The sequence below is a fragment of the Nothobranchius furzeri genome, chromosome 14, assembly GCF_043380555.1.
Source record: "Nothobranchius furzeri strain GRZ-AD chromosome 14, NfurGRZ-RIMD1, whole genome shotgun sequence".
Taxonomy (NCBI): domain Eukaryota; kingdom Metazoa; phylum Chordata; class Actinopteri; order Cyprinodontiformes; family Nothobranchiidae; genus Nothobranchius; species Nothobranchius furzeri.
The window spans coordinates 21,687,673-21,715,608 of record NC_091754.1 but is presented as its reverse complement, the minus strand read 5'-3'; the positions used below and the strand labels follow the sequence as shown (position 1 = coordinate 21,715,608).

The 27,936-nt window shown below is 40.7% G+C and overlaps 1 protein-coding gene across 1 annotated transcript in view; it reads left to right on the top strand.

The window, feature by feature from the left end:
• Positions 1–27,936, top strand: part of pde11a (phosphodiesterase 11a) — a 54,010-nt gene extending 26,074 nt beyond the window's left edge. Inside the window, exons 8-21 of the mRNA XM_015966448.3 lie at positions 1,438–1,505; positions 1,598–1,690; positions 2,513–2,563; positions 6,286–6,432; positions 6,545–6,652; positions 10,063–10,172; positions 11,540–11,630; positions 16,868–16,968; positions 17,244–17,321; positions 17,405–17,468; positions 17,560–17,634; positions 18,247–18,330; positions 27,393–27,612; positions 27,790–27,936. Coding sequence (XP_015821934.1) covers positions 1,438–1,505; positions 1,598–1,690; positions 2,513–2,563; positions 6,286–6,432; positions 6,545–6,652; positions 10,063–10,172; positions 11,540–11,630; positions 16,868–16,968; positions 17,244–17,321; positions 17,405–17,468; positions 17,560–17,634; positions 18,247–18,330; positions 27,393–27,612; positions 27,790–27,803 — 1,304 coding nt within the window. The 3' untranslated portion in view covers positions 27,804–27,936. The remainder of the gene's footprint in view (positions 1–1,437; positions 1,506–1,597; positions 1,691–2,512; positions 2,564–6,285; positions 6,433–6,544; positions 6,653–10,062; positions 10,173–11,539; positions 11,631–16,867; positions 16,969–17,243; positions 17,322–17,404; positions 17,469–17,559; positions 17,635–18,246; positions 18,331–27,392; positions 27,613–27,789) is intronic.

The following is a 27,936-nucleotide window of genomic DNA, read 5'->3' as shown; positions in this document are numbered from 1 at the left end:
GTAATAAGACAGAAAAAGCCACGCCAAAATAAGTTCAGGAAGCCCACTAAGAATCGTAATAAAAGCATTTAAAATAAATACCATACACAGTTGAGGAAACGTTGGTTTAAGTACCTGATATGAAGTGGTCGCTGCATAAACAAAAACCTTTACTCTCGGGATCCCACAGTTTCATTTTAGCCCGGTCACTAGTGCGTTTTATTACAATGATCCAACGTTTGCGGCACTCCGGATCTTGGGGAATCCTGTAGATGGCTCATTCCTTATGCCGTCCGCGTCTGTTCTGGCATCCTGGGGCACAACAGGAATCTACCATATTTCCTGTCTGATTGAGTTTTCTGACAATAACAAATAGCCCAGCTGCGGGCTTCTGCCTGCCAAGATGGCGCCGTTTCGATTTGAACTGTTGCATGCCGGGAGACGTGACGTCAACTCCCGGAGCTCTATAGATCCAGTTTGAGGATAAAAGAAATTGGTTTATTGGAGCAGACTTGCGTCACGGGACAGCGGCTCCCGCGGCGGTCACGTAACGTCATGTGACACGGGAGATAACATTATATTTTATACGTATATGTTTCAATATAAATATAAAACGAGACTTTTATTTTTTAAATTGTGTATATATGTGTTAAATATGTAAGCGGGTTACTACCTGCTAGCCACCACAGCTTTAACTACTAAGCAACTAACCAACCATAGCTAACTGCTTTGGATCTAAAAAACACATTTCACATACCAACCCAATAGCTACAATTAGTTGACTTACATTTAAACTTGAAATTTGCCCCCGAAGTAGCTGCCGGCTTTTGAATATCCTGCCGTGTATTCTGGGAAATTTTTTGACAAAAGCTAGGCTACAAGACACCTCAACTAGCTAAGCGGCTAACAAACAGAGAACAGATGCCTTGGTAGAACATGAATATTGGAGCACGCCTTGGCAGCTCCCGATGATGTATCTCTTAGGCAACCGGGTGGGACCAAGACATCAAAGCAAGGTTTCTTGGCATTGGGAAACACCCAGGTGTCTTGTAGCCTGGCCTTAGTCAAAAATTTCCCAGAATACAGTGCATTTTTTTCAAAAGAATGGCGGATCAGGAGCCGGCAGATACTTTGGGGGAACATTTCCAGTTTAATTTTAAGTCAACTAATTGTAGCTATCGGGCTGACTACTCTTGGGTGATCATGAAACCAAGTTTTAGCCTAATATCTTAAAAATGTTCAGAGTTATAGCCGTTTTTGTGTTTTCTAGAAACAAGGCTGGGCCATCTTGAACTGGGTTCCAGTCACATCCGGTATAATGTGTGTCACTCAGAATGTAGCTTTTGAATCATTAATCACTCAGCTACTACAACAAAAACTGGTCATGTACACATTCTCCTTTAGCAGTGGGCAAAAATAAAAATACACAAATATTATTATTATTATTATTAATAACAGGTGTCGCTCAGGTGCTCAACAGGCTCGATGGGAAACCATTTGATGATGCAGACCAACGTCTTTTTGAGGTACTGTATTTTTTCCGTTTGTTTCGTAGAACATCCTCTCAGCAAGAATTTGTGAATATGTTTTGTTTATTGAATTTTTTTTTCTTTCGAAGGCCTTTGTGATATTTTGTGGACTGGGCATCAACAACACAATCATGTACGACCAAGTGAAGAAGTCTTGGGCCAAGCAATCGGTGGCGTTGGATGTAAGGAAATTATTTCTCATTTGTCCTAAAATGTTCAATTATAGTCAGGCTATACTTAAGGGTGACACATTTAGCCAGAAATCACAGGAAACAGCAGCTGCTATGTGGAAAATAAACATTTCTTTGTGCTGTTTTTTTTTTGTCTCAGGGGTCTTCTTTTTTTAGGCTCATATTTCCACAAAAATCTATGCATGAAAAAGAAAAAGTGCTGATCTATCTTTGTAGATAACCTTCTCACAAAGGTTTTATTGAAAATTAATGAGAGGCAGTGAAAAGCAATCCCTCATCTGCCCTGCAGAATGTAACCATTCAGCACTAGTCAGCCTGTACAGCATGTCTGTGGATTACAATAGGGAGCCTTCGGGTGCATTCTAGTGGTTAGCACTAGCGTTTGGAAAGAGAAGGAGAATGTAAAGTTGGAGACAAATGCAAGATGAAATCTAAGTGTGTGTGTGTGCACAGCTTCTGGGAATCTTGAATAAACATGAGCATTTATGATTAAATAAGCAGCTGTAGGTCTGTGCAAGGTATTTCTCACAGGGAATGAGAGCAACACGATGATGAAATCTGTGTTGACGTTGCTGCTGTGAGTGCTCCAGATGCAAGTGTTGGCTTCATCTGGGAGGTCTTTGGATTACACACACACACACACACACACACACACACACACACACACACACACACACACACACACACACACACACAAACACACACACACACACACACACACACACACACACACACACACACACACACACACACTCACACATGCATGCATAATGTGAACAATGATAAAACTGAATGATGTTCATTATGTTGCAGGTTCTTTCTTACCACGCTACCTGCTCCAAGACAGAAGTGGACAAATTCAAGGTAACAAGATGTTCACCATGTTGTTCTATTTGCTGCAATTGGAGGAATATGTCAGCCATGTAGAAGGTTTCTTTTGTGTTAAAGTGACAATGTGTAGATTTACCATTAATCTCTGTAAACGTCCATCAAAATTTTGTTGAAAATGAATCAACCATAAAAATTGGGTCTAAAATACATGGGGGCGGGTTTAAGTCTCTGACAGATATACATCACCAAATTAGTCGCTATGTTTTCTTCCAGTGAGGACAAAACACATTTACTGATTTGTAAGAAACGATTACAAAACTTTTGCTATTCATAAACATTGTTCTTTACCTCCTCACTCATTGCCAGTGATGAAAGGGAGTCTGATGTGCTTGAAATTTTGCTGGAGGCTGCGTTTCCATGGATTTTTTTTTACCCTAATAGCCATCCGTTGGTAAGGTCTTGCTTACTTGCAGTGACTTAGGTATGTACCTACCATCAGGGAAATTACACATAGTCACTTTAAAGCTGTTTGCTGAGTTTACATCTAACAGGACTGATAGACCAAATGCTAGGGCAAGGCAAGGCAAGGCAGCTTTATTTATGTAGCACATTTAACACACAGAGGCAATTCAATGTGCTTTCCATTAGCAAGAATATTAAGAACATTAAAATCAATGTGACAAAAGACAATTTAAGACCAGCAGTCATTTTAAAGCGGGTTAAATCTTCTAAATTTGACAATAATTACCGCAAACATTAATTTATAGATATTTGTATTGTCAGTTTTTCACAACTTGGCAGAAATGTAAAGAAATCCTTGCTAAACTTGAACCACGAATGCACTGCGATGCTCCATTTTGCTGATGATAATTATTCTTTGAAATAATCTTGATGAACCAACATGAAATTGCAGAGACTGGAGTGGCTTTAAGACTGCAGTGAAACATTCAGCTCCTGGCTGTCCTCAGACTAGCAGTTAGCTTATCAGTGTGGTTGTATATACCGTAAATCTTCTAATACAGGCCCGGGCCTGTATTTTACTCAAGCTCATCAAGCTCCAGGCCTTTATTGGAAGGAGGACCAGAATTAGAGGCAGGCCTCAATTTCTATTTGAGCAAAATGAACTAAAGGTTCGCTGGAGTTTTTGACAATTAAAATTGTGCCCACATTTTCAAAGTTAAACACACTTCTTTTAACAACGGTAGTTTCTGCTTCAGCCCTCTCCCCCCTCCCCCTGCGCAGCGGCCGCAAACTCACTGATGCGCCTGCAGCCTCTCAGAGTTCCTGCTGCTCTAAACATTTAAATAATTATTTCATTTTCTGTTCCTCACTTCTGATTACCTTCAATGGTGTCTGTTTGTTGCAACCACCAGGTACAAAAACTAACTTGTTTTTATTTGACTATTTTTCCTGCCTGTTTATTATCTTCCTGCATCTCCTCTCAATCCTAAAGAAAAACTGCTACCTGGGTTCATATATATTCACCTTATGAGTTACCTTTGAACTGCAGTTCTAAAAGATCTACCGACCGCAAAAACAGAGGAGTGCATGCTGCTAGGTGCGTCACCGAGGACAAAACAGGTGATGCGCCCCGATCCACAGCAGCGAAAAGCATCAGGCACAAATAAAAGAATAAAAGACAGAAAACATAAGAGGAAATGAGCCGACATGAACGATTGCCTGTTAAATTAGTTTTTGAGTTGGCCACACCTGATTTGATAATGTTACTGTGGCCGTGCTCAGGACGCAGATGTCTGGAGCGCGTCAACAATCAGAGCTTTGCATACGCAAGCTGGTTAAGGTTAGGATGGGGGTGAGGGGAATGTTAAATTGCAAGAGGGAAAACGTCACAATTAGGTTAAATGTCCGTTTTACGGCGGGTGTCAGTACCGACGCTCTGGCACAGCGCGTTGCCTCCCGACGCGCAGGAGCTTGTCACCTGCTGACAGCAGGCTGCTGTCTTTTCTGAGGACTGCATCTTGCCGGTCATTATCATGTGACAGCGACTAGTCGATGACAGGCATAAAAAGTCACTATAGTGAAGTCGACTAGTGACTAGTTCATACAACCCCTACTGCTCCCCAGAGTGTTCTGCAGCATAATCAGCACGTTCTCTTTGAACTTGATATCAAATTTTCTCCTCCTCTTCGTCTCTGCACGGTTAAAGTTACCCTCACGGTCTATCACTGGCAAATCAAAAGTGAGACGGATGACACAACTGCCCCCCATACTTGCTTGTTACCACATTCCACCCGGCCACAATAAAAACCCGGCCATTATTCACCTCCGCCGACACCGGCCAAAATATGATACCCGGCCGTTAATTGAATACAGGTCAATATTAGAGGATTTACGGTAAAAGCTATTTCTCCAAACTGAGGTCTTTCTAGCTAGCCACAAGATCAAGTGGTATTTATTTACAACTTTTATCTGGTAAAACATAAAAAAAACCAAGATATATCTTCAAACTAATGTTTTTTTTATCCTCTTCATCAACTTTTCATAATGGCTCTAAATTGGATAAATCTTCTAAATTTTGCATAATTGTTTTATATGTGGCTAAATCTGATTACTGGATCAAAAGTAATAATTCACACAATTTTTAACTTGTATGTCAGTTTAATTAAAAAAATAAAAATAAATAAAATAATACATATCATATCTCATCCCTAATGAGAGAAGGCCAGTCTTAACTTTGGAGAGGGATTGTTAACATCCTGTTTTTAGATTTTAACCCTCTCAGGCTCAAAATTAATTTTGATAAAATGACGAACAACTAAGTCCTTCAGGGTACTTCTGAGTTAAAAAATGCTCATGAAATACGTATGTGGAGTAACCAGGTAGGTAGGTTTTAACATTGCAAATCTGCAATGCCTGCCCACAGAGGGTTTCTCTAAATATTGTTGAACATTAAACAATTCCCTGGAGAAAAAAAACAAATTGTGCCATTTTAAATGAATTACTTAAATTTACAATCAATCATGTGCTATTCATTATCTAAAAAAAGATAAAACTACTGAGAAGATCTACATTTTTAATTGGCATGGCATTTCTGAAATATAGATACGACCTATTTTCTTGCACTTTCATGTGCAGGATTCTCCCTGGTGGCCATTGCAGCATAGTAGGATTCCTGGTTTCTGGTGTTCTTGTGTGATCTTTCAGCCCCCTCATTCAGCAGTAACGCGCCACTTCCTTCCTCCACCCCCCACCCCTACTGTCTTTCATAACTGCTCTACATACGGAGCCTTATTGAGTTCACTTGCCTGGGATTCCGCTGGAGTACGAAATGCGGTGACAAGCAAGCCCGGCTAATATTTTCCCACCAGGAACCATGAAGTCAGAGAAGATGAAGACCCACTGACCTGACAAACTGGGCTCTGGAGGCTGTGATGAAGGGGAACGGGACATATGTGCTTTAAAAGAATAAAACTGAGGAAATTTGCCTTTTGCAATTGGTGACAAGAAAAGTCATGCATCACCCTAATTCTGGTTAATTAAAATCTTATTTTTATTTGAATAACAATGAAAGAGATGCACCGCTACTACATTTATCAATGAAAAAAAAAAAAAAACAGAAATCCTTCGGTGATGTCCCCTCCAAATCTGGCCTCAGAGTCTTAATCAGCATCTCTTCACATTTTCATATCATCATCCCAAAATGGCACGTTTCCTCTGAGCCCCCTCCTCTCCACCCTTCTGTAGACACATGTTCTCATTCCTCCTCTCTGTTTTCTCTCGTTGTGATGAAACAGGCTGCTAACATCCCCCTCGTCTGCGAGTTGGGCATTGATAAACTCTCCTTTGATGATTTCTCCCTGGATGTCGACGCCATGGTAACAGCTGCTCTTAGGATGTTCATAGAGTTGGGAATGGTGCAGAAATTCAAAATCGACTATGAGGTAAAAGCACCACCGACTCGTTTCCCTTTGAAAACTTGATTGAATTTTCTCTGAATGCTGTTATTAATCCTCATGAAGACAGCTGACCCGTGTGATCATCTCTCCCCTGCAGACTCTGTGCAGATGGCTGCTGACCGTCAGGAAAAACTACAGGATGGTTCTCTACCACAACTGGAGACATGCGTTCAACGTCTGCCAGTGCATGTTCGCCATGCTGACGGTAAACATCCTGCAAGCTTAACATCTTAACTATTTGCAATATTTTCTTCCAACATTCATCATCCCTTCATTTCCATAAAAACAAGAATCAATCTGTTGTAAAAGAAGAACATTGGGCAGATTTATTTAGTTTAGGATTAATCAACTCATCATTTGTTGGCTTAGTTTGTAGATATTCAAATGCATATTAAGTTTCAGAGTCCACCCTGTAAACAATCTCAAAATTGCCAGCAAATAATTTTTACAAAATCTTGACAATGTCCAATGTGAAATATTTGCATGAAACCTTAGAGTGAATTATTCATTTAATTAATACCTTTAACTCATTCGCTGCCAGCCGTTTCCTGATTGCTAAAGGCCTTCGCTGCCAGCGTTTCTTGCCGTTTTTACTGTTTTTTTAAGAGTCACAGAACATTGCGCGCTAGGATGATGTCGACGCCAAAACAACCAAAACAAAGAGGAGACTCACCTCTTATATCAGGAAGAATCAGCATGTTTCGAGCGTTATCCGTTCTTTCATAATCCGTTGTCGAATTGTGATCAGCAGACGCTTTTCCGGTTCACGCCTCACTTTGTTTTACAGAAACGCCCCAAAACGATCTCCTAACACATGGATTTTCTGCTTCCTGATCATGTGATGTGTGACGTATGCGGATGAAGATCGGCTTTAGAGCTGAGATGTTTGTTCTCTCGGCACGGGGGCTTGTTCTGATGCCCACACAGTAAAAATAATGCAAATGACGACTTTAGTTGTCGTTGGCAGTGAATGAGTTAATACCTGGAGGTCTCTAGAAGGAATTAATGCCTTGCAGGTAGTACTCAGGGCACAACAGAGCCTACAAACCCCTGTCTCAGCAGACCACCATGTCTGCGATACACAGCTGAGTTACAGACGGTAGAATTTGTAGTCTTTTTTCCTGATATTTGGACATCTCGCCCTGGATTGGATAATAGCAACGCGACTTCATCTCGGACTTGCAACGTTGATGTTTTTAGCTCCCCCAATAACACAAGCCTGGAGGACTTCTGATGTGAATTGAAGTTGCTAATGCTAACGGTTAGCTTAACCTAGCTCAGACATCTGCTGCTGATTACCAGACATTAAAACAACAGCAACCTTCCCCGTTGTGAGTTAAGGTTGGTGAGTCCATGAATGCCGTTTCACAAGGTAACATAGATCTGTCAGGCTTTTCTAATCCTAGAGTTTCACTGTCTATTTTCTATCAGAAGCAAATGCAGGAGATAGGTGTTGGAGACTTTTTTCATGTTCAGCCTGCATGAAAAACCTCTGAGTGACCGATTATAATCAGAAAAAAAATACATTTAAAAATGTTATTTCAGTCAACCACACCTTTAAAGAGCATGTACCCCTATCACCTGCTTTAGCTTCTGATAGAAAGTAAGCGAAAAAACGCTTGGTTCAGAAAATCCTGACAGATCTACATCACACTGTCACTTAGCATTCATGGACTCACCCATCTTGATTTTCGACAGGATAGGCTGTTTTTGTTTTAGCATCCAGGAAACAGCAGAGAATGTCTCGACCAGTAGAAGCTAACCATTAACATGAGCAACTCCAATCAGAGTCAGTGGTAGAGTTTTGTTGCTGTTAGCCAATCAGAGGTTAAATATCAGGAAATAATGGCAATTACTCACTAGCATCTGCTCCACTCCGCCTGGACTGGGTTTTGAGTGTTCTCATTTGGGTAGCCTTGGATTTTCCCACGCTCAACCGGGTGCCTTTTCAGCCCTCTTCCCGAGGCGGTATGCCTGGAGCCAAATTGGTCCAACACGCCCACTGCTGACTGATTGGTCGGCTCCAAATCACGAGCACTGTTACGTGGGAGCCTTTGATTGGCGGATAGAATCAGCTTATGGGGGCTTCCCGAATGTGCAATTCATTATTAGTCTGGATTCTGTGGAGTTAACGAGCCTCTGACTGAAACTGTCTTTCTCTGTCTCTCACTGCTGTGAGGAGCATGCACGCGCGCGCACACACACACACACACACACACACTGCTGCCCATGTCCTCAATCACGTCCAAATTCCTAAGGCAGTGTGGAACGAATGCGACCAGGCTGGGGCGGGTGGAGCGGAGTAGAGTGGAGCCAATGTTAGTGCATGAATGGCATAAGACTCAAAATCCTGTCGTCTGAAGCTACTTTCCCCTCCAGCTGATTCTATGTCCTCAAACTGGCGCACCAGAGCTTTTATTCCCCAGAGAATGACTTACAAGGCTTTCATTCCTACTAGAGGCCACTGCAAATGTAATAAAAATATGAGTAAAGCTGATCTTTAAAAAGTTTGGTTATAATTTTAATACATTTTGAGACCGTAAATTATATGTTTGAGTCCAACTTCTTCTACAGTTTTATAATTTTTTAAGAATTATTGTATTTGAAAATATTCATCTGGAAAATTCCATTATTTTCCTAAATTTTTAAAGTTATTATTCAGCTCTGAGTTGTGCTGCTGATGGAGTCGAATTATGGTTTATTATACATCACTTTTTCATTTAAAAGTAAAAATAAACGCAATCGTTTTTATGCATTCTATTCTTTAACTTGATTTCATTCTTTCTTTAGAACTGTTGCATTTATTTTGGATCAAAATGTACAAAAATTGAACATTTCTATCCATATTTCATTTCCTATGAACAAAACAAACTGTTTATATCTGTTTAATGACATTAACAAAGGAACGTAAGAAGAGAGAGAGTGCACGAGTCTCAGTTTAACAAGCCGATGCAGTCCAGGCCGCTGAAGGATCAGCCAGTGCTCCAGAGTATTAAAATATTCATATTATCTTTATTAGAACTTCCATTCAACACCTGAGATTTAATCGCTGAGATTTAAATTGTGAGTCATTGTTTCATTAAGTGCACAAACAGTGAGTTCTGTTTGGATAGAAATCCCATGAGAATTATTTAGCATGGCTCCTTTACTTTATGGAGTCCTTGGGGCGACACGCTCCTACACACACACTCTTACGCTAACAGTACAGTGGTTCAGCATTAATGTCCCATCTGAATTGATTATTGGCAGGTGGAATAAAATAGAAGTGTGTAAGCGGTTCTGGGCCCCTCCATTCTTCTGCCGTGGGGTTTAATGAGTAAGCTGAGGGTCTTGCTGTTGCTGCTTTCCCTGCAACGACCCACAGTGACTCACTCAGCACGTGGTCTCCAGAACACTCAGCTGAGCCATGAGTCTGGATGTGTGGCTAAAGCTGCTGCAGTCCCACTGGCATTTTAGGAAAATGCCTCCCCCCAAAATGATGCTGCTGCTGCTGCTTTTCCATTTTTATTCAATACAGCTTCATTGAATAATGCAGAGTGTATATGCATGTGTGTGTGTGTGTGTGTGTGTGTGTGTGTGTGTGTGTGTGTGTGTGTGTGTGTGTGTGTCCATCAGACAGCGGGTTTCCAAGAGACGCTGACAGAGCTGGAGATCTTAGCTCTCATCGTAGGTTGTGTGTGCCACGACCTGGACCACAGGGGCACCAACAATGCCTTTCAGGCCAAGTGAGTTTAATTCTTCAAATGCTGCAAAACACACATAAACAAGCTGCTGCTTACACACTTCCCATAGTGTGTTTTCCCAGATGCAGCAGCCTGCAGTAGTCCAGCTCAGATCAGCAAAAGTCAAGGGGGAAGTTGTTTAAGGCTTATGTAAGACTCCGCTCAATCAAGAGGCTGTAGATGGTGTCGGCTCATTAGTGTATCAGGTCAAATTCACTCTACGCATTTCTTCCATTACAGAGATTGTTGAACTGAATCTAAGAGCAAAGTTTTCCATTGAAAAATACAAATTGATTCAGTCAAAATAATGGCATTCAACCACCTTTAATTACACAGAAAAATTAATTAAACATTTTCAAAAACTATCCAGTGCATCGTTGTCAAAGTGTGTACAATTAAACTTTATGTTTATGTAAAGTTTTCTAATTTAGACAAAGAAACATCCTGAAACTTTGACGATGAGAAACAGGAAGAGAGCTTCCTGAACAGCCGCTGTTTTGAGAAAGAGAGACTGACAGAGACAGTTTTGCATCAACGGACGTCACCAAACAACTGGAAATTGTAAAAATGGAAGGAAAATAAAATAAGCAACGTTCACTTTGTTTTAAAATCAGCGCCACTTTTTACGTCAAACTGCCACTCTTCCCATCTCGTGAATGTCTTAAATTATTATTTTGACAGAATCAAACTTTTAATGTCATCGATGTCTGTGGTCACCTTTTGGTTCTGATCGATGACATTGCTCGCTGCTGAAACAATCATGGTATGCTGACGTCTTAGCAAAGTTTCTAAAGGCACTAGCCATGGTATTTTCCCTGTCTCCTTCCTCCCTCCCAGAAATGTTCTACAGTGGAAGCAAAGCTTTGTAAATGATGACTAGTAACTATGGTCAAGATTGAAAGCACTATTTCTCCAAGTAGAGACGATTCAGTAAGCCATTTTAAAACAAGTAAACTAGAAATTATTTTTTTCTTTTACACATGAAAACACTTCTAAATGTCTAATGTGTCCCTTTTAGGACACGGCTGTTGTGTTACTTGAGGGTGTGTTGTAAAATTGCTGACAAAAATTAGCGTTTGAACCCTTTTTCTTTGTTTCAGCTGCAGCTTAAGTTGTGAGTCTCAGGCTTCTTTTATTATTGAGCCATAAATTGGAAACAGAGCGAACTAGTGGGGGAGTTACAGGCGACTCTTAGAGAAGACTTTGTTCCTCAGCTTGGGCTAAAAAATCGATTATACTTTTCCTCTCTTGTCTTAATCCTAATGTGTGTGTGTGTGTGTGTGTGTGTGTGTGTGTGTGTGTGTGTGTGTGTGTGTGTGTGTGTGTGTGTGTGTGTGTGTGCGTGCGTGCGTGCGTGTGTGTGTGTGCAGGACGGGTTCAGCCCTCGCTCTGCTTTATGGGACCTCTGCTACACTGGAGCACCACCACTTCAACCACGCTGTTATGATCCTGCAGAGCGAGGTGTGTTATGCTCTAATATCTGCTGCAATGCAGCTATACCGTTTCGTTTCTGCTAACGTCTGGCATTGCATGTTGTAGTTGTTCAGCACAATTTTGCGTTATATGATTACAAACGCCGCTGGCAGCAGAGCCTACGACCTCTGTCACTCTGGGAGAAAACAGATGTTTGAAAATTGCCCCTTCAGCCAAAACGGCACAACAAGTGAATCCATAGAAACTAATGAAACTTCAAGGCATTTGTTGCCCAACTGTTGCATAAGACTGCATTACTTTTGGCTGACTGCACATATTAAATGAACTAACATCTATGAGTGTGTTACATGTGCACATGCATGTAGCATTTCACAGCAGTGGCAGTGTGAACAGCCTTCAGATGACTGCTGTGGATAGAAGTCAGGTCAGAACCGGTCTCCTGAATTGTGTTGCATGGCGTTTTCACACATTTGTATTAGTGACAAGCTTGGTGCTCAACTAACAATAGTGTTTGACTTGATGTGTTGCTGCCGCCGTTGTGTTGATGTTATATAAAAGGGGACGCGTCTCAACCCACAACACCTGCTGACAACATCCTCGCTGCCTTTTCAAACTCCAGAAACAAACGCAGCGGCACAAAAAGAGCGGTTTGTGATCCTCAGGCGCTTCTGAAGGTTTTACCTGTTATGAACTTGCTTTTTGAACAACCTCAGTTTGGAGAAACAGAGTTTGATGCCAACATTTGCACAGTTTCAAATTTTACATTTAATGAATATAAATTTGGTTCTGCATGGAACACTTCCAGTCTTAAAATCTAAACATTTATCTTGTAATGCAAAAGGAAAGCCAAAAGAATCACATCATTTCACCCATTTCCATTACTGGAACTTCCAGGCAATTTTACCAGAACTTTGCGGTATTTGTGTTTCCTTTTCACCAGGCCGACCCAAAAGGACCCTCCCATGGGCCATTTCAGAGACCAACTGAGTACCTGAAGTGGGGCACATATTCAGAAATGGCCCTGTGTTTTGTAGTAGGTAAAGAAAGCAGGGAGCATTTACTTTATCCACATGAAACTTCATTGTCCCAATCCCAATACTCACACTGCACCCTACGTATTTCTGTAAAGTGCACATAGAGGAGGCGCAGTGAGGCTTCTAGTGCATAGTACACAAGTGTGCCAAATTGGAACAGGACGCAATGCTTTATTAAGTGCGACGCATGCTGGGATGCCGGTCGCTGTTTGTGCTACTTTTGAAAAATCTTTATGAACAACTTTCAAACAAAAAATGATTTAAATAATTTTAAATTCATTGCTGTCCACATAACATCTTAGTCTAAAACATTCAGTGCTTGAATAAATATCATTAATTGTCCTAGAATTAACTTCTTTCAGTTAAAAATACATATTTTCAGAAAAGGCACTGAGCCATTGCTTCACCTTATTCTCAAAATTCTCACACAGCAATGAATTGTGGGTAATACCCTTGCCCAAAGTCTGCATCGATGTGGACTTGGGCGAAGTGCAGATCAAGGGCGCAAAAGGGGCATGTCCACTTGAAAATTGGGACAATGCGCACTCGCTCTCCTCGCCGGGAACGTGCAGTTGAAGGGCACAAGGGTGGAAGTGTGAGTATTGGGATTGGGCCATTAAAGAGAAAAACAGTCATGCACGAAATAAATCCTGAATTCTCCCATTCTTCCTCTGCACTACATCTCAGTATATCAGTACCCTAACGGTTCAAAACACAACACCTGCTAGAGTTGCTGGGCGGACTTGTGCTTAACCCGTGCTGAGTTGGTTGTAATTTAGTAAGAAATTGTATTGACATCGCGAAACAACCGGCCGTTGTAAAAGTAGACCAGGTGCTGGTGAAGCAGCGTGGAAGGAAAAGAAAAGAAAAATGCAGCAGAACTTTGAGATCGCTGTTTCTACTGTAAACTCCTAATGCTGACAAATGTGACGGAATTCAAAAAAGCATTTTTTTTATCCAAACAGTGATCAGCTTACCCCTCAAACACGAATGAGTGTGTGTTCACTGGCATCCGTGTGTTTCTTCGGTGTGAGTGCAACACTTGAGCACTTGTTCAAACTGGCTTTTGTATGACCATCATCCCCTCTCTTTATTCTGCTCTCCCCACCTGTTCCACCTTCCTCAGGATCCACTGATTTCCCTCTTTCCTATTCACTCTCTCTCTTTCTCTTTCTTAACATTTTTCTTTTAAATCCCAATTGTCTATTTTTACTCATTTTAATATATTTTTAAACATTTTCTAAATGCTTTTTTATATTTTTACTTTTTTGTTTTTGTTTTTGTGAAGCACCTCGTGATTTTTATCTTGTGAAACGCTATAGAAATGATATTTCCTTCTTCTTCTTCTAAACAAATAACTCACGCTGCCCTCAAATCAATGTAATCACAGAGGTGATAGATTCAGTGGTGATTGGTTGAGAGAGACGTTTTACCAGGTGAATGGGTGTGGTGAAGTTGTAATTGGAGGCGTTTCGAGGGAGCAGCTAAAATGAGTCTTTGCGGGGGGGGGGGGGGGATCCAGTAGCTTCATTATCAGGGTGCTGACAGCACAGTAAGCTGACAAATGTTTGCTCTGGATGTCATGTTGGTGTCTGTCGGTGGAGCTGCTGTTGTCCCCAGTTAATTAGCATACAAATGAATAGTGGGGCTAATTCGAGGAAGAGAGACGGTTGATGATTCAGTCAGCAGATCTACCTACGTGAGTCGTCAGAGTACACTTTTAAACATCACTCACGGATACCCCCCCCTCACACACACATCTGTTACGGAGAATGAGAGATGTCGTTTGTGTCGCTGCTGACGTTCAATATTTCATGGGAGCTGAAGAAAGGTGTGTTGGGAGAAAACTCAGCTGATTTGTTTAAAAACTGCTCTGGTCATTTCTATGAGAGCTGAATGAATGTTTAACACCTGCTGAGTCAAAAACCTGCTTTAATGATCAAGTGAGATGTGCTGACTTATTTAGAGCTGCATCCCTGCACAGATCCAATTAGTCTAATTATAAATATTCTTCTGGAAAACATTCGGATTTGTTATGCTTGCTGTAAAACAGAACTTGCAGCAGATAAATGTGGCGTTGTGCAGGTTTGGATCTGTGACACGCAGATGAAAGGCAGTTTTAAAATGATCAATCTCAGTTCCCCATATATATATATATATATATATATATATATATATATGTCAATGGTTCACCGTGAGCTGGTGATGAAAGATTTAGAAGTGCCATGGTGGCAACATTAAAAAAAATAGGTAAGATGTTCGCTTTCTCTGGCTTGGAGCTTTTGTTTAGTTTGTTTCTTTATGCTGCTGCACCAGTTTTATAGATCTGAGCCATGAGTTTAGTTTACATTTGCTTTTGTGCTTTGAGTGCAACGAGTGGCATCCAAAAGCAGGTAGAAACATGAAAGGTGGAGGTTTCCTAACTCCACGATATTTTTTTATGAATGCAGTTTTAGTTCGGCACAAAGGGTTGTGCAACGTTTTCCTGGAAATAAGTTAAAATGTTGGAGACTATTTTTTTTTTGGATTTGAAGAGCTTAGAGAGAATTTCATATTCACTTTAAGAACTTTTCAACACATTTCAACATTTTAACCACTTTAATCGAATTAACTAAAAAAATCTAACAAAAATTAAAAACGTCAAATTATTTGCGGGTGCTTGATCGAAAAGTAAAAAAGCAAATTACAGGTTAAATTTCATTTTAATTTTCTTTAAAATTCTGTCCAAAAATACAATTTGAATTGCTTATTGTGGGTATTTTGTTTTACAATAAACAACGGCTCATTTTTGTTAGTAAAAAATTGCCCTTTTCAGCAGAGCTAGTCCTGCCAGAAGCTCAGTGTGGAGAGTAGGTAGTTTTCAGGTAGACAGGTGGTGTTGTGGAGTTAAGTGTGTGTGTTCACTAGTTTTGCATTGTGTTCATTTTTCTTAGAAATGGTGAACTTTTGTTTGTAGATGACGCACAAACTCCTGCAGGTCCGGACATCAAGTTTCCCAATAAGAGAATGAGCGGCACTCTTCCGTTCCTGGTGTGTTTTGTGCAGCTGAAAAGATGGTCGTTTGTGGTATGCTCTTCAGACCGGAGGATTACAATCTCAGCGATGTGATGGGAGTTCAACATGCCTCCTATCCTCCAGATCATTGTGGTGGAGTTTTGAAAATTATTTGCGGGCTACTAGAGCCCAGATTAGTGCCAGCACTCAGCTCCAAAAGAGGATGGGGAGCTTTTAAAAAGCCTAGCGGGCCAGGGAAGCTGGTTTCTGGGTCGGAACTGGCTCAAAACCACTAACTGACCAATACTATTTTAATTTTCTGGTTCATGACAGTAATCTGCACAATGTTATGATATTAGCACACAAGTTTAAACCAGCTAGCATCGTTCACTCCTGCTCTCTCCACAGAACTTTGTCGATACGTAGTCCCAAGTCTAAATTGGCTCCTGTAATTCCTCATTGTTGCTTTTTATTTTTATTTGCAGTGAGTAGTGAAGTCAACAAGAAAAAGTAGGATCATTAACTTTTTCACATTAAATGCTAACTATTACCATTCCCTTACATTGTTTATGCTAAGCTAAAGCTAACAAAACACTGCCTGAACAGGTGAATTACTGAGCTGGCTACAAAATGCCTTTTTCCACTTATTTAACTCTGGGGAATATGGACACAGACTGAATTTCATTCAGGGATGATTACATTATTATCACATCAGTATCATTATTCGCACAGCTTAATTACCCCAAATGAGTAATTTATCATAGCTGTAAAGAGGTGGCTCCCCTTTCTTGGAACTGGATCCCAAATATCAATTTTTTTACTATAATCCTCTATAAAGATAATTTTCTGGGACAGAGCGGTGGATCTGTTTACACACTTTTGACCAGAACACCAGTAATGAGGCTGTTGTGTGTATACCCAGCAGGGGAGCCATTTACCTCGGAGTCAAAAGTTTGTGTTGAAGGCAAACTGTGATCAAAGCCCGGATGAATGTTTTCATTTAAAAATTTTTTATTTTAAGCTGACTGAACTCCTTTTTTAATAATTCCACGCCCACATGTTGGGAGATGTTTTCGTTTAACATCTTAAATAAAACCAAGAGGGGAAAAGAAAAGTTGTAAATGGTGGACAAGCTAAATATAATAAATTATTCATCCTGAGCTTGCAGGTCTTTTGATTCAAAGCTCTTTGTTTGTTGCTGGAAAAGTGCCACATGTGCCTTTTGTGTCTCTGCAGGGTCACAATATCTTCTCCAACCTGTCGTCCACAGAGTACAGCGACCTCATGCAGCTGCTCAAACAGTCCATCCTGGCCACGGACCTCACTCTTTACTTTGAGTAAGTTCTTATTGAGAACAAGTGAGACGTCCACAGGGTCCGACTCTGATCCTGGAGGGTCCAGCATGTTTTAGAGGGTCCTCTGCTTCAACACACCTGGTTTAAATCAGGTACAACAGCCATTACATCAGGTGTGTTTGAGCAGAAAGCTACTGAACCCTGCTGGATAGTGACCCTCCAGGACCATGGTTGCACATGCTGGCTTGTTTGAGGTAAGACCGCCCCCTTGTGGATTAAAAGTAATTCACAATTAAGTGTTTCCTGCTTTCTTGCAGGAATAGAAATACCTTTTTTGAGCTGGTTAAAAATGGAGAATACAACTGGAACGTTAAGGGACACAGAGACATGTGCAGGTGACGTCTTCTCTCCTTTCTTTATTCCTGTCTCTAAAAGTTGGTTTAAACCTACATCCGAAAATAACTCATCCTCTTCTCAGATCCATGATGATGACGGCGTGTGATCTAGGTGCCGTCACGAAACCCTGGGAAATATCACGCAAGGTGACACACTGCCAATGCAATTAGCGAACAAAGGCATGATTTGAAGGAATGAATAATAAATAAATAAATAAATAAAACTGTCTCTTCTCAGGTGGCCGAGTTGGTGACGAGTGAGTTTTTCGAGCAAGGTGACAGAGAGCGGCTGGAGCTGAAGCTCACGCCCTCCGTGAGTAAATCAAACCAGCTCAGCTTTTGTGCGTGTTGCAGTTTCTCTCACCTCTGCGCCCTCTGAGAGCTGATGGTGCCAAAACGAAGATATATCTCCTCTGCTGCTGCGTAGGAAACACGAGCGTGAGAAACGCGCACAGTCAGCTCGACCCCTCTGCTGCCATGCTGAAAAAATATATGTTAAACAGATTTTCTGTTCATTATTCTGCCCTAACAGATTGTTTTATTGTGTTCCCTTTGAAATATTCTCCTCAGAGCTGCAATAGAAGGTTGTTTTTTTTTTTTTACACATGAGCTTCAGATCTCTAAAAGATGAAAACTGGATGCAATTAATGACGGTTAAGTAACTGAGTTAGGCCACATGGAAATAAGTTATTCAGTTGCCTCAGGTCCGTTTGCTTGTGTCAAACCTTTAGCTCTTGTGTGCGTGGGTGTTTGGAAATGAAATATTAACTTCTGAGTTGCAGCCTGGTAACTATCTCTGAAGCACAGCCTCAGAGGATGTGACAGCGGGAAATGTGTGTAATGTCAGCATGAAAATAAGAATTCACTGAATCTTTAACAGACTGTAAAAATGAAATAAATAGTGATTTTGTCGTGTGTGTTTTAGGCCATCTTTGACCGCAACAGGAAGGATGAGCTCCCGGGGCTTCAGCTGGAGTGGATTGATGGGATCTGCTCGCCGCTGTATAAGGTAAGATCCAGAAGATGAACGGCTCCCTGGCCTTCACCGTGTCACATGATCCTCCTCTGACATCAGCAGCATCTCTGACGCCAGCAATAAAACTGCCGCCATTCAAACTTTTCTCAGAAAAAGTATTATTTTTTTTATATTGAAAGCTCTAAAGCAGATTCAAGGTTGTTCCTTTCAGCAATGTGTGAATAGGGATGACTTTAGCTGAAAACACACAAAATCTCATTTTACTGTTGGGGATCTCAGCTAAGCAAGGGTACCAATCACACATAGAGGCAGTGGTTATATTTGAGGGTGCTGCAGAACACTACGTGTTTCTGAATGACATTAGTCTGCTCCTTCCCTCTTGTGTGGGACGAGGAAGGAGGATGAGAAGGCTGACTTACTGAGGAGATCAGTTAAATTCACTAGAGTCAGACAGAAGGGGAGTTGTTGAGGCTGAACTAACTCATTCATTTCTGCAAGAGTGGGTGATTTTCTATGCTTTTGAGCTGTTAAACTACACAGCAACACATTACTGTTAGTTGTTATGAGCAGAAAACAGACCGTGGATTATGTTGCTCCAGAATTATCCTAAGATCAGAGCGTCAAAAGTTAGAGCAGACTAATCTTTACCAGGCTCTGGGTTTTATCCTTGTTGCTGTCCATGTTGTGTAGACAGAAAAGCATCAAAGATGTGTGTGTGAGGGGCCTTTTCTCACCTAAAAGGCTGATGTATTGGAGGATATGGAGCTCACCATCACGCTGCTGCCAATTAAACCTGCAAGATGGGGGTGAGCAGAGAAAGTTCAGAGGCGGCAGGATTTTTGTCCGTGGGTGGAGGAGATTTTGTTCTTGATCTCACTGATCTCCTTATCCCGGCTGGTAGCGCCCAACATTGTGGAATATTAATCCCTGATTATATAACCATCCCTCTATCTACCCGAAACATGTGACAGCCTTCTTTTTTTTCTCCTTTGTGTTTTTCCTCTCCGTCGACACTAGTGTAATCATTATCTTGTGCAAACAGCTAACAATGTCCAAAAAAAGACCAGAGAAATAATAAATAATTGGGAAAGTTTTCAGTGCAGAATAGATTTAGTCAGCTTGCATGTGAACCTTGTGAATCTTCAATCATTTTCTGCAAAATCGCATCTGGTTTTCATCTCAGGAGGAATAAACAAATCAGACCACTTTTTTTTTTCATTTTCAAATTTTATAAAGCAAAATCATCTCTTATGTATTTGAGTGCTTCAAAAGTGTGTGACTGCTGTTTTTACTTCAAGGAATAATCATTTATATTTAAATATGAGATTGGTGAACACTGAAGGTCATTGCTTCTGACATTGCCTTTTTGGGTAGGCCTATCAGGAACTGCTCTGGAGTGGTTCTCCTCTTATCTTTCTGAGCGTTCCTTTTCTGTGGCCGTCTCCAAGTTTAGGTCCTCCACCACCTCTCTTAGCCATGGTGTCCCACAAGGATCTGTGCTGGGGCCTCTGCTCTTCCTCCTCTATCTGCTTCCTCTTCAGCACATCCTGAGCTCCTTCAAAGGAATCTCCTACCATCTTTACGCAGATGACATCCAACTGTACATCTTCTTTAAGCCCCATGAGATGTGTAAGTTGCAGATGTTACACACTTCTGTCAAAACCTGGATGGCTGGGAGCTTTCTACAGCTGAATGAAGATAAGACAGAGGTCCTCATCTGTGCCCCAGACAAGCTGGTTCCCAAAGTCAGATTCTCTCTTGGTCAGCTTGCTTCTCACACCAAACCTTCTGTCAGGAATCTTGGCGTGCCGTGACCTTTGACCCAGCTCTCACCCTGGAGTCTCATGTCAGTTCTCTTGTTCGCTCTTCCTTCTTCCATCTCAGGAACATTGCTAAGCTGAGTCCCATTCTGTTTCACTCTGAACTTGAGACAGTTCTCCACACCTTCATCTCCTCACGCTTAGACTACTGTAACTCTCTTTTCACGTGTCTGAGCAGAACCTCCCTGAACCGTCTACAGGTGGTTCAGAATGCCTGTGCTCGGCTTCTGACCAAGACCTCCAAGCACACCCACATCACCCCGCTTCTCATCCAGCTTCATTGGCTGCCAGTCAACTTCAGGGTTCATTTTAAGATCCTGGTTCTGGTCTATAGGGCCTTACATGGACAAGCACCATCTTACATTGGTGATCTTCTTAGTCCCTACACCCCCAGCAGGTCCCTGAGGTCCAGTGATCAAAGCCTACTGGTTGTGCAATGCACCAGGCTTAAGACCAAAGGTGACAGACCATTTGCTGCTGTGGCCCCCAGACTCTGGAACTCTCTCCCCCTGAGCCTGAGATCAGTGGACTCAGTGGTCTCCTTTAAAAAGCAGCTGAAAACTCACCTGTTCAGGCTGGCTTTTGTGTGACCTTCTTCACCACTCTCTCTTTATTCTGCTCTCCCACCTATTCCACCTTCCTCAGGATCCACTGATTTCCCTCTTTCCTATTCACTCTCTCTCTTTCTTTACATATATAATCACAATTGTCTATTTTTTGCTCATTTTAATATATTTTTAATCATTTTCTAAATTCTTTTTTATATTTTTACATTTTTTGTTTTTGTGAAGCGCCTCGTGATTTATCTTGAGAGGCGCTATAGAAAAGATGTTTTCTTCTTCTTCTTCTTGGATTAAAAATGTAGAGAATGATCATAAATCACATTCAATTTCAGCACATTTATTGGTTTTATGTTTTAATTGTACTTTATGTTATTACACAACAAAGTATATACTGTGTAAAAGTCTTCATGTTACTACTGAAAGCCAAAATCCTCTCGTGTCTGTTAAAATCATCATAAATTCTCTCAGCAGCTGAAAAGTATTTCTAAAGAGGAACAGCACAAGAGGTTGGGGATTCTGAGCTACACAAAAATTAGAGTTGTGGCAATTTTTTGTCTGAAATTGATTAAAAATGTGCAGAGGAGGTCAGAAGGAAGATCGATAAATGGCATATGTAAAACAAGGTAGAGGCTATGTCATGGTTTGGAGCTTAAAGCTTGGGTATGTAGTGTGACATCATCAATGTGAGAAGGAGGAGGGTTTGAAATTTGACCAGCTTCGGGATGAACTTCAACACACCCACTGCCGACTGATTCGTTCAACTCAGATTCACGCCTACCATTAGGGGAAGCCTCTGATTGGCAGGCAGAATCGGCCAAATGCTTGATTCATATGCATGTTTTTAATACGTTCCTACGCAGACACACCTGATTTTAACTGCTGAATTCTCTCCTCAGCCTTCATCGGGTTCTGCTGGAGCTGATAACTAATTTTAATCAAATCTGCAGTGTTCAAGAAATATCTACACTCAGCAGGAATCTGGCACTCATGATGGTAGCACATCCCTGCTAATGCTACAACAGGCTAACACAATAGTCCGATGTAGTATAAGGTAGAATGCTACGCTAATCATTTAGCTCCAATACACAAAAGATAAGTCCTTTTTGTTCCTCTCCTTTTCCACAGTTAGCTTAGAGTTTACAGACTGACATTAATTTAATGTAGGTCGAGTTAGCATTCGAGCTAGGTCATAGTCACAGAACCCCATGTCTGTGGACTGGTGCTGCCTATTGGAGCTGGCGTAGCAATGGGCTGCCATCTTGGATGGGTTCCCATTCGCCCCAGTGCATGTATTTTTTACTGATGACATTGTTTACCCAACTAAAAAACACATTTTATTATGCTTTTTCACAAAGTCTGACATATAGTTTGGCGTGATAATTAAAATATAATTAAACAAAATAAATTAAAATCCTAGGCAGGCTGGAAAAGTCAATAGTAACTCCACTTGATCTGCTTTCAATAATGCACCAGTAGGCTGCACAAAAAACGGGCATAGTTGGTCACTCTGCGTTGACTCCAGTTGGGTTTGGAGAGCAAGGAACCCAAACAATATGGCGGCTATGCTGTGCGCTCTCCAGCACCCAATGGGGCATCTACGTATTCATGCCTATGGGTGCGCTAAGCTGACTGTGTGTCAGTGGGTCTTCCCAGAGTGCATGCTGGGTACTGGGCACATTGTTGTTGATTGACAGCTTCCTCTCTTGTTAATATGTTACTTTGTTGGTCAAACAGCAAGATGACTCCACCACAGTCTCTGTTTGCTCTGCAGCGTTGATGTTTTATCTTCACAAATTACACAAGCCTGACAAAGTTCTTCTGTGTTGTGGAGCTGCTAATGCTAACAGTTAGCTGCTGCTAGTCGAGACATTTTCTGCTGATTGCTGGACAGTAAACCAAATACAGCTTTCCCCATCACGAGTCAAGACGAGTGAATTCATGAAGTTAGGTGACAGTGTGACGTATATCTGTCAGACTTTTCTGAATCAACAATTTTTCCATCTATTTTCTGTCAAAAGCTAATTTAGGAAATACCGGGAAGGGGGATTTTAATGTTGAGTGCATGTTAAACTCAGAGTTACTGATCATTTACAAAAAAATAATAAGTAAAGAGTGGTTTCCTGGTGAACCTATTAAGTTCAGGTAGAGGTGTTGAAGGAGTTAATTATTTTAGGTTGACCATAACCACCGCCACTCTGCTAACAAAATCTATACAACAGGCTCCTCATATTTAGGTCCTTAATCCTTATATGTCCTAAGTGCATTTTTTTGTGCAGACAGATGTATTTTTGTGGTTAATTTTGGATATGCTACTGCAATGTATCCTTTTTTTGGGGGAGAATGTGTATTTTTGGGGCAAGTATAAAAAAAAAATAATAATAAAAATTCCCCTACTCCATTTAATGTAACGCTGAAATCATTTTGTAGCGTTACCGCCCTTAATGCATTTTTTGCGCCATTGACTCACATGTAAATCTTTTTTTTTCTAGTAAGCCTAAATATTATCATATATATATATAGTGTGTGTGTGTGTGTGTGTGTGTGTGTGTGTGTGTGTGTGTGTGTGTGTGTGTGTGTGTGTGTGTGTGTGTGTGTGTGTGTGTGTGTGTGTGTGTGTGTGTGTCTGGGCTCCCAGGGCAGTTGCAGACTCAAATTTGAGTTTTTCATGTTTTCCACTAGATTGCGCATTTTTCTTACGTATACCGGGGAAATAACTAATGCTGCATTCAAATTAAAAAAATTCTATGAAAACATTTTTTTGACCATTTATGACACTCCAATGTGTTGAAAATTCACCTATAAAACAAATCATCTCGACATAACACACAAAAATTTTAAATTTTTTTCATTTGTTTACATTTCTGGTTATGATCATGCACCTGACAATAAAGGGGTAAATAAATGGGTTAAATCTCAGGAACGCACAAACATTTTATTATATTTTGTGAGGACTGAGGCCAAGGACAAAATTCATGTAAAAAATGGGGAGTTATGAAATATTATATGAGGATGTATTGTGTCTGCATTTTTTGTGCACCAAAAATAAAATTGTGACTTTTTCAGAAAACATGAAATTACACCAAAACTATAAAGTGAGCAAAAAAAATTTTTATGCTTATTTGTGACACTCCAAGGCTGGGACAGTTTAACCCCCAAAAAAGTAATCTGAACATAAAACACAAAACATTTATAGATTATTTTTTCATATTTTCACAATTCTAGTATTGATCATAAACCTGGCAATAAAGGGATTAAATCTCAGAAACACACTCATTGTTTATTATCTTTTGTTAGGGCTGAAGATAAGGATAAAATTCATGTAAAAAAATTGGGACATATGAATTATTATATAATATTTCTATAGGAAGTTTTGTATGTGCATTGTTTTGTGCTCAAACTCCAGAAACATTAGAAAATTAAAGGTAATATAAGGGTTAAGCTGATAAAAGCGGTGTGAAACTTAATAGAATAAATATTTGTCCTGTCCTTTGTAGGTTATGTATAGATGTTATATTTGCATACGAAAAAAGTCAACAAAAGTATGAGTTATTATAAGGACATCTTTGGAAAAACAACAAACAGAAAAGACAGCGTGTAACTTGTCTGGTGGGTAATTTATCAAATGACCAGAGACAGGTTTGCTTCTTCTGCCAGTTCAAGACAGAAAAAAACAGACAAAAGCAGCTAATCTCAGTCCCACATGTGTCTTAAATTAACAGCCATTTAAAGAAAGCAGTCCTGAAGTGGCCATTTTTTTTCTAGTAACGGGATGTTCCGTCTACTCTTTTTATTTGTTTGTTTGTTCTTTTGTTTTGGCTGTAAAGTGAATTTGAGGGGTAATAAACTTCATACTAATGTGCAGAGTCACTTGTGTATTCAGAACAAAATGTAGCCACATGGCTAACTTTGAATAACCCAGATGATTGTTAGAAAATGTTTGTTTTTTATTTGGTGATCAGAATCAACACCATCCAATAAGTTAATGTTATGCAGTGTTTGATGTCACCTTATGTTATTTCATGTTACGATATGATAATCTGTATCATGCTATGATGTTATGCTATGTTGGGCTATGGAACTCATGTTACACTGCCATGATACATTACGATACATTTTGGTGCAGTACAATACAATAAATGCAGTCTGTTACAATAACGTGATGCAATGTGCTACAATACGATACAATACAGTCAGGTCCGTAAATATTGGGACATCGACACAACGCTAACATTTTTGGCTCTATACATCACCACAATGGATATCAAATGAAACGAACAAGATGTGCTTTAACTGCAGACGGTCAGCTTTTATTTGAGGGTATTACATCCAAATCAAGTGAACGGTGTAGGAATTACAACAGTTTGCATTGGTGCCTCCCACTTGTTAAGGGACCAAAAGTAATGGGACAATTGGCTTCTCAGCTGTTCCATGACCAGTTGTGTGTTATTCCCTCATTATCCCAATTACAATGAGCAGATAAAAGGTCCAGAGTTCATTTCAAGTGTGCTATTTGCATTTGGAATCTGTTGCTGTTAACTGTCTAGATGAGATCCAAAGAGCTGTCATATCAGTGAAGCAAGCCATCATTAGGCTGAAAAAACAAAAGAAACCTATCAGAGAGATAGCAAAAACATTAGGCATGGCCAAAACAACAGTTTGGAACGTTCTCAAAAAGAAGGAACGCACCGGTGAGCTCAGCAACATCAAAAGACCCGGAAGACCACGGAAAACAACTGTGGTGAATGACCAAAGAATCCTTTCCCTGGTGAAGAAAACACCCTTCACAACAGCTGGCCAGATCAAGAACACTCTCCAGGAAGTAGGTGTATCTGTGTCAAAGTCAACAACCAAGAGAAGACTCCACCAGTGTGAATACAGAGAGTTCACCACAAGATGTAAACCATTGGTGAGCCCCAGAAACAGGAAGGCCAGATTAGAGTTTGCCAAACAACATCTAAAAAAAAGCCTTCACAGTTCTGGAACAACATCCTATGGATGGATGAGACCAAGATCATCTTGTACCAGAGTGATGGGAAGAGAAGAGTATGGAGATGGAAAGGAACTGCTCATGATCCTAAGCATACCACCTCATCAGTGAAGCATGGTGCTGGAAGTGTCATGGCGTGGGCATGTATGGCTGCCAGTGGAACTGGTTTTCTTGTATTTATTGATGATGTGACTGCTGACAAAAGCAGCACGGTGAATTCTGAAGTGTTTCGGGCAATATTATCTGCTCATATTCAGCCAAATGCCTCAGAACTCATTGGACGGTGCTTCACAGTGCAGATGGACAATGACCCAAAGCAAACTGCAAAAGCAACCAAAGAGTTTTTGAAGGGAAAGAAGTGGACTGTTTAACAATGGCCAAGTCAGTCACCTGACCTGAATCCGATGGAGCATGCATTTCACTTGCTGAAGACAAAACTGAAGGGAAAATGCCCCAGGAACAAGCAGGAACTGAAGACTGTTGCAGTAGAGGCCTGGCGGAGCATCACCAGGGATGAAACCCAACGTCTGGTGATGTCTATGTGTTCCAGACTTCAGGCTGTAATTGACTTCAAAGGATTTGCAACCAAGTATTGAAATGTATAAGTTTGATTTATGGTTCTTAATCTGTCCCATCACTTTTGGTCCCTTAACAAGTGGGAGGCACATATGCAAACTGTTGTAATTCCTACACCGTTCACCTGATTTGGATGTAAATACCCTCAAATAAAAGCTGACAGTCTGCAGTTAAAGCACATCTTGTTCGTTTCATTTGATATCCATTGTGGTGGTGTATAGAGCCAAAAATGTTAGCATTGTGTCGATGTCCCAATATTTATGGACCTGAATGTATATGATCTGAAATCAAATTAGGTGACACAATATGCTACAAAGGGATATGATAAGTTATTTAGCAATACATCAAACGTTTTGCTTAAATCATTTTTACCACTATGTTGGCAGTGGAGGTCTACTGATAATGGTTTTTCAATTGCCGATACCGACACATAGAAATCGTGGTCATCCGATAGGCGAGATGTGCTGCCGATTTTCATGGCTAATATCTAGACATATTCCATCTGATCTGCATGCTAAAATGTTACTAATAACATCTGTTGATGCACAAAGTTTCTGAAGTGGAATCAGTTTTTGACTGAATTTACGCTACTGGTAAATCTTCATTTCTGCACTGCTCAGTGTTAAAATCAAACATTCAACTAACACTTATCAAACAAATAAATTAACTGACCAAGTATTAAATGTTCAAAACTGGTAAATAAAAATAGGTTTTAGTTTAAACAATTTTTTAGAGTATTTATTGTGAAGATGTTATTCAGAAACAAAAATATACCTATAACTGTAACTCTGCAGCAGCACCGGGCTGCCCGATGATGTGCTTAACTTTAAATCAGCTTTACTAAGGAGGTATATTGACCGATACTGATATACTGTATAAAAAATGGTAAATAACAGCCCAATATATCGGCCGACCGATAAATCTGTCTACCCAGTTGCAGAAACTTTTCTGGTGATGGTTGGGATGGTTTAGTTAACATCAACATAGGGCTAAAGACATATTAGCTGGACTTTGTTCTACTTTTATTCATGTTTAGCATTAAACTGCCAGAGGCCATACATTTCTATAATAATTATTTATCTGAATGTCCGTTTAAACAAATGCAATATGAATTTGTCAAGGTTTACCCTTCTTTCTCCGTCTCCTTAGACTCTGGTCAACTTGAATCCTAAGCTTCAGCCCATGCTCGACATGATCCAAGCAAACAGGGCCAAATGGGAGGAACTAAACAGGAAGAGACAGTGTGGTCCGAGTGTTTCTGGCTCCAGCAGTGGTGACGGCACAGGAACCAGCAGCTGCACGGGGACCAAAACCGGAGGCACACCCTGCTGCAGCGGCGATGCTGAAAGCACACAATCAAAGGCAGCAAGTTAGTTTCCCCTGACGAGCTTTAACGCCAGCCTTTTTCTCTACTGAGCGCAGCCTGCAGCAGAGGCAGTGCATGCAGAGGGTGCTTTTGGGCTCTGCTCCTCTTTGCTTTTGCTACCAGAGATGAGCTTTAGACTTGAGCGTGTCGCTATCATAAAGGTTTTTCTGCTCCCTTCAGATTCCCCGAGTTGAAGGCTTACAGAGCCGTGTTTGGCAGGCTACAGATCAGCTGATGACATTGTGTCAGAAAAGAAACTCAAAGCACTGTGTCAACACGTCGACTCACATCAACTGTTCCAGGCATCGCACAGATTATTTTGACCAA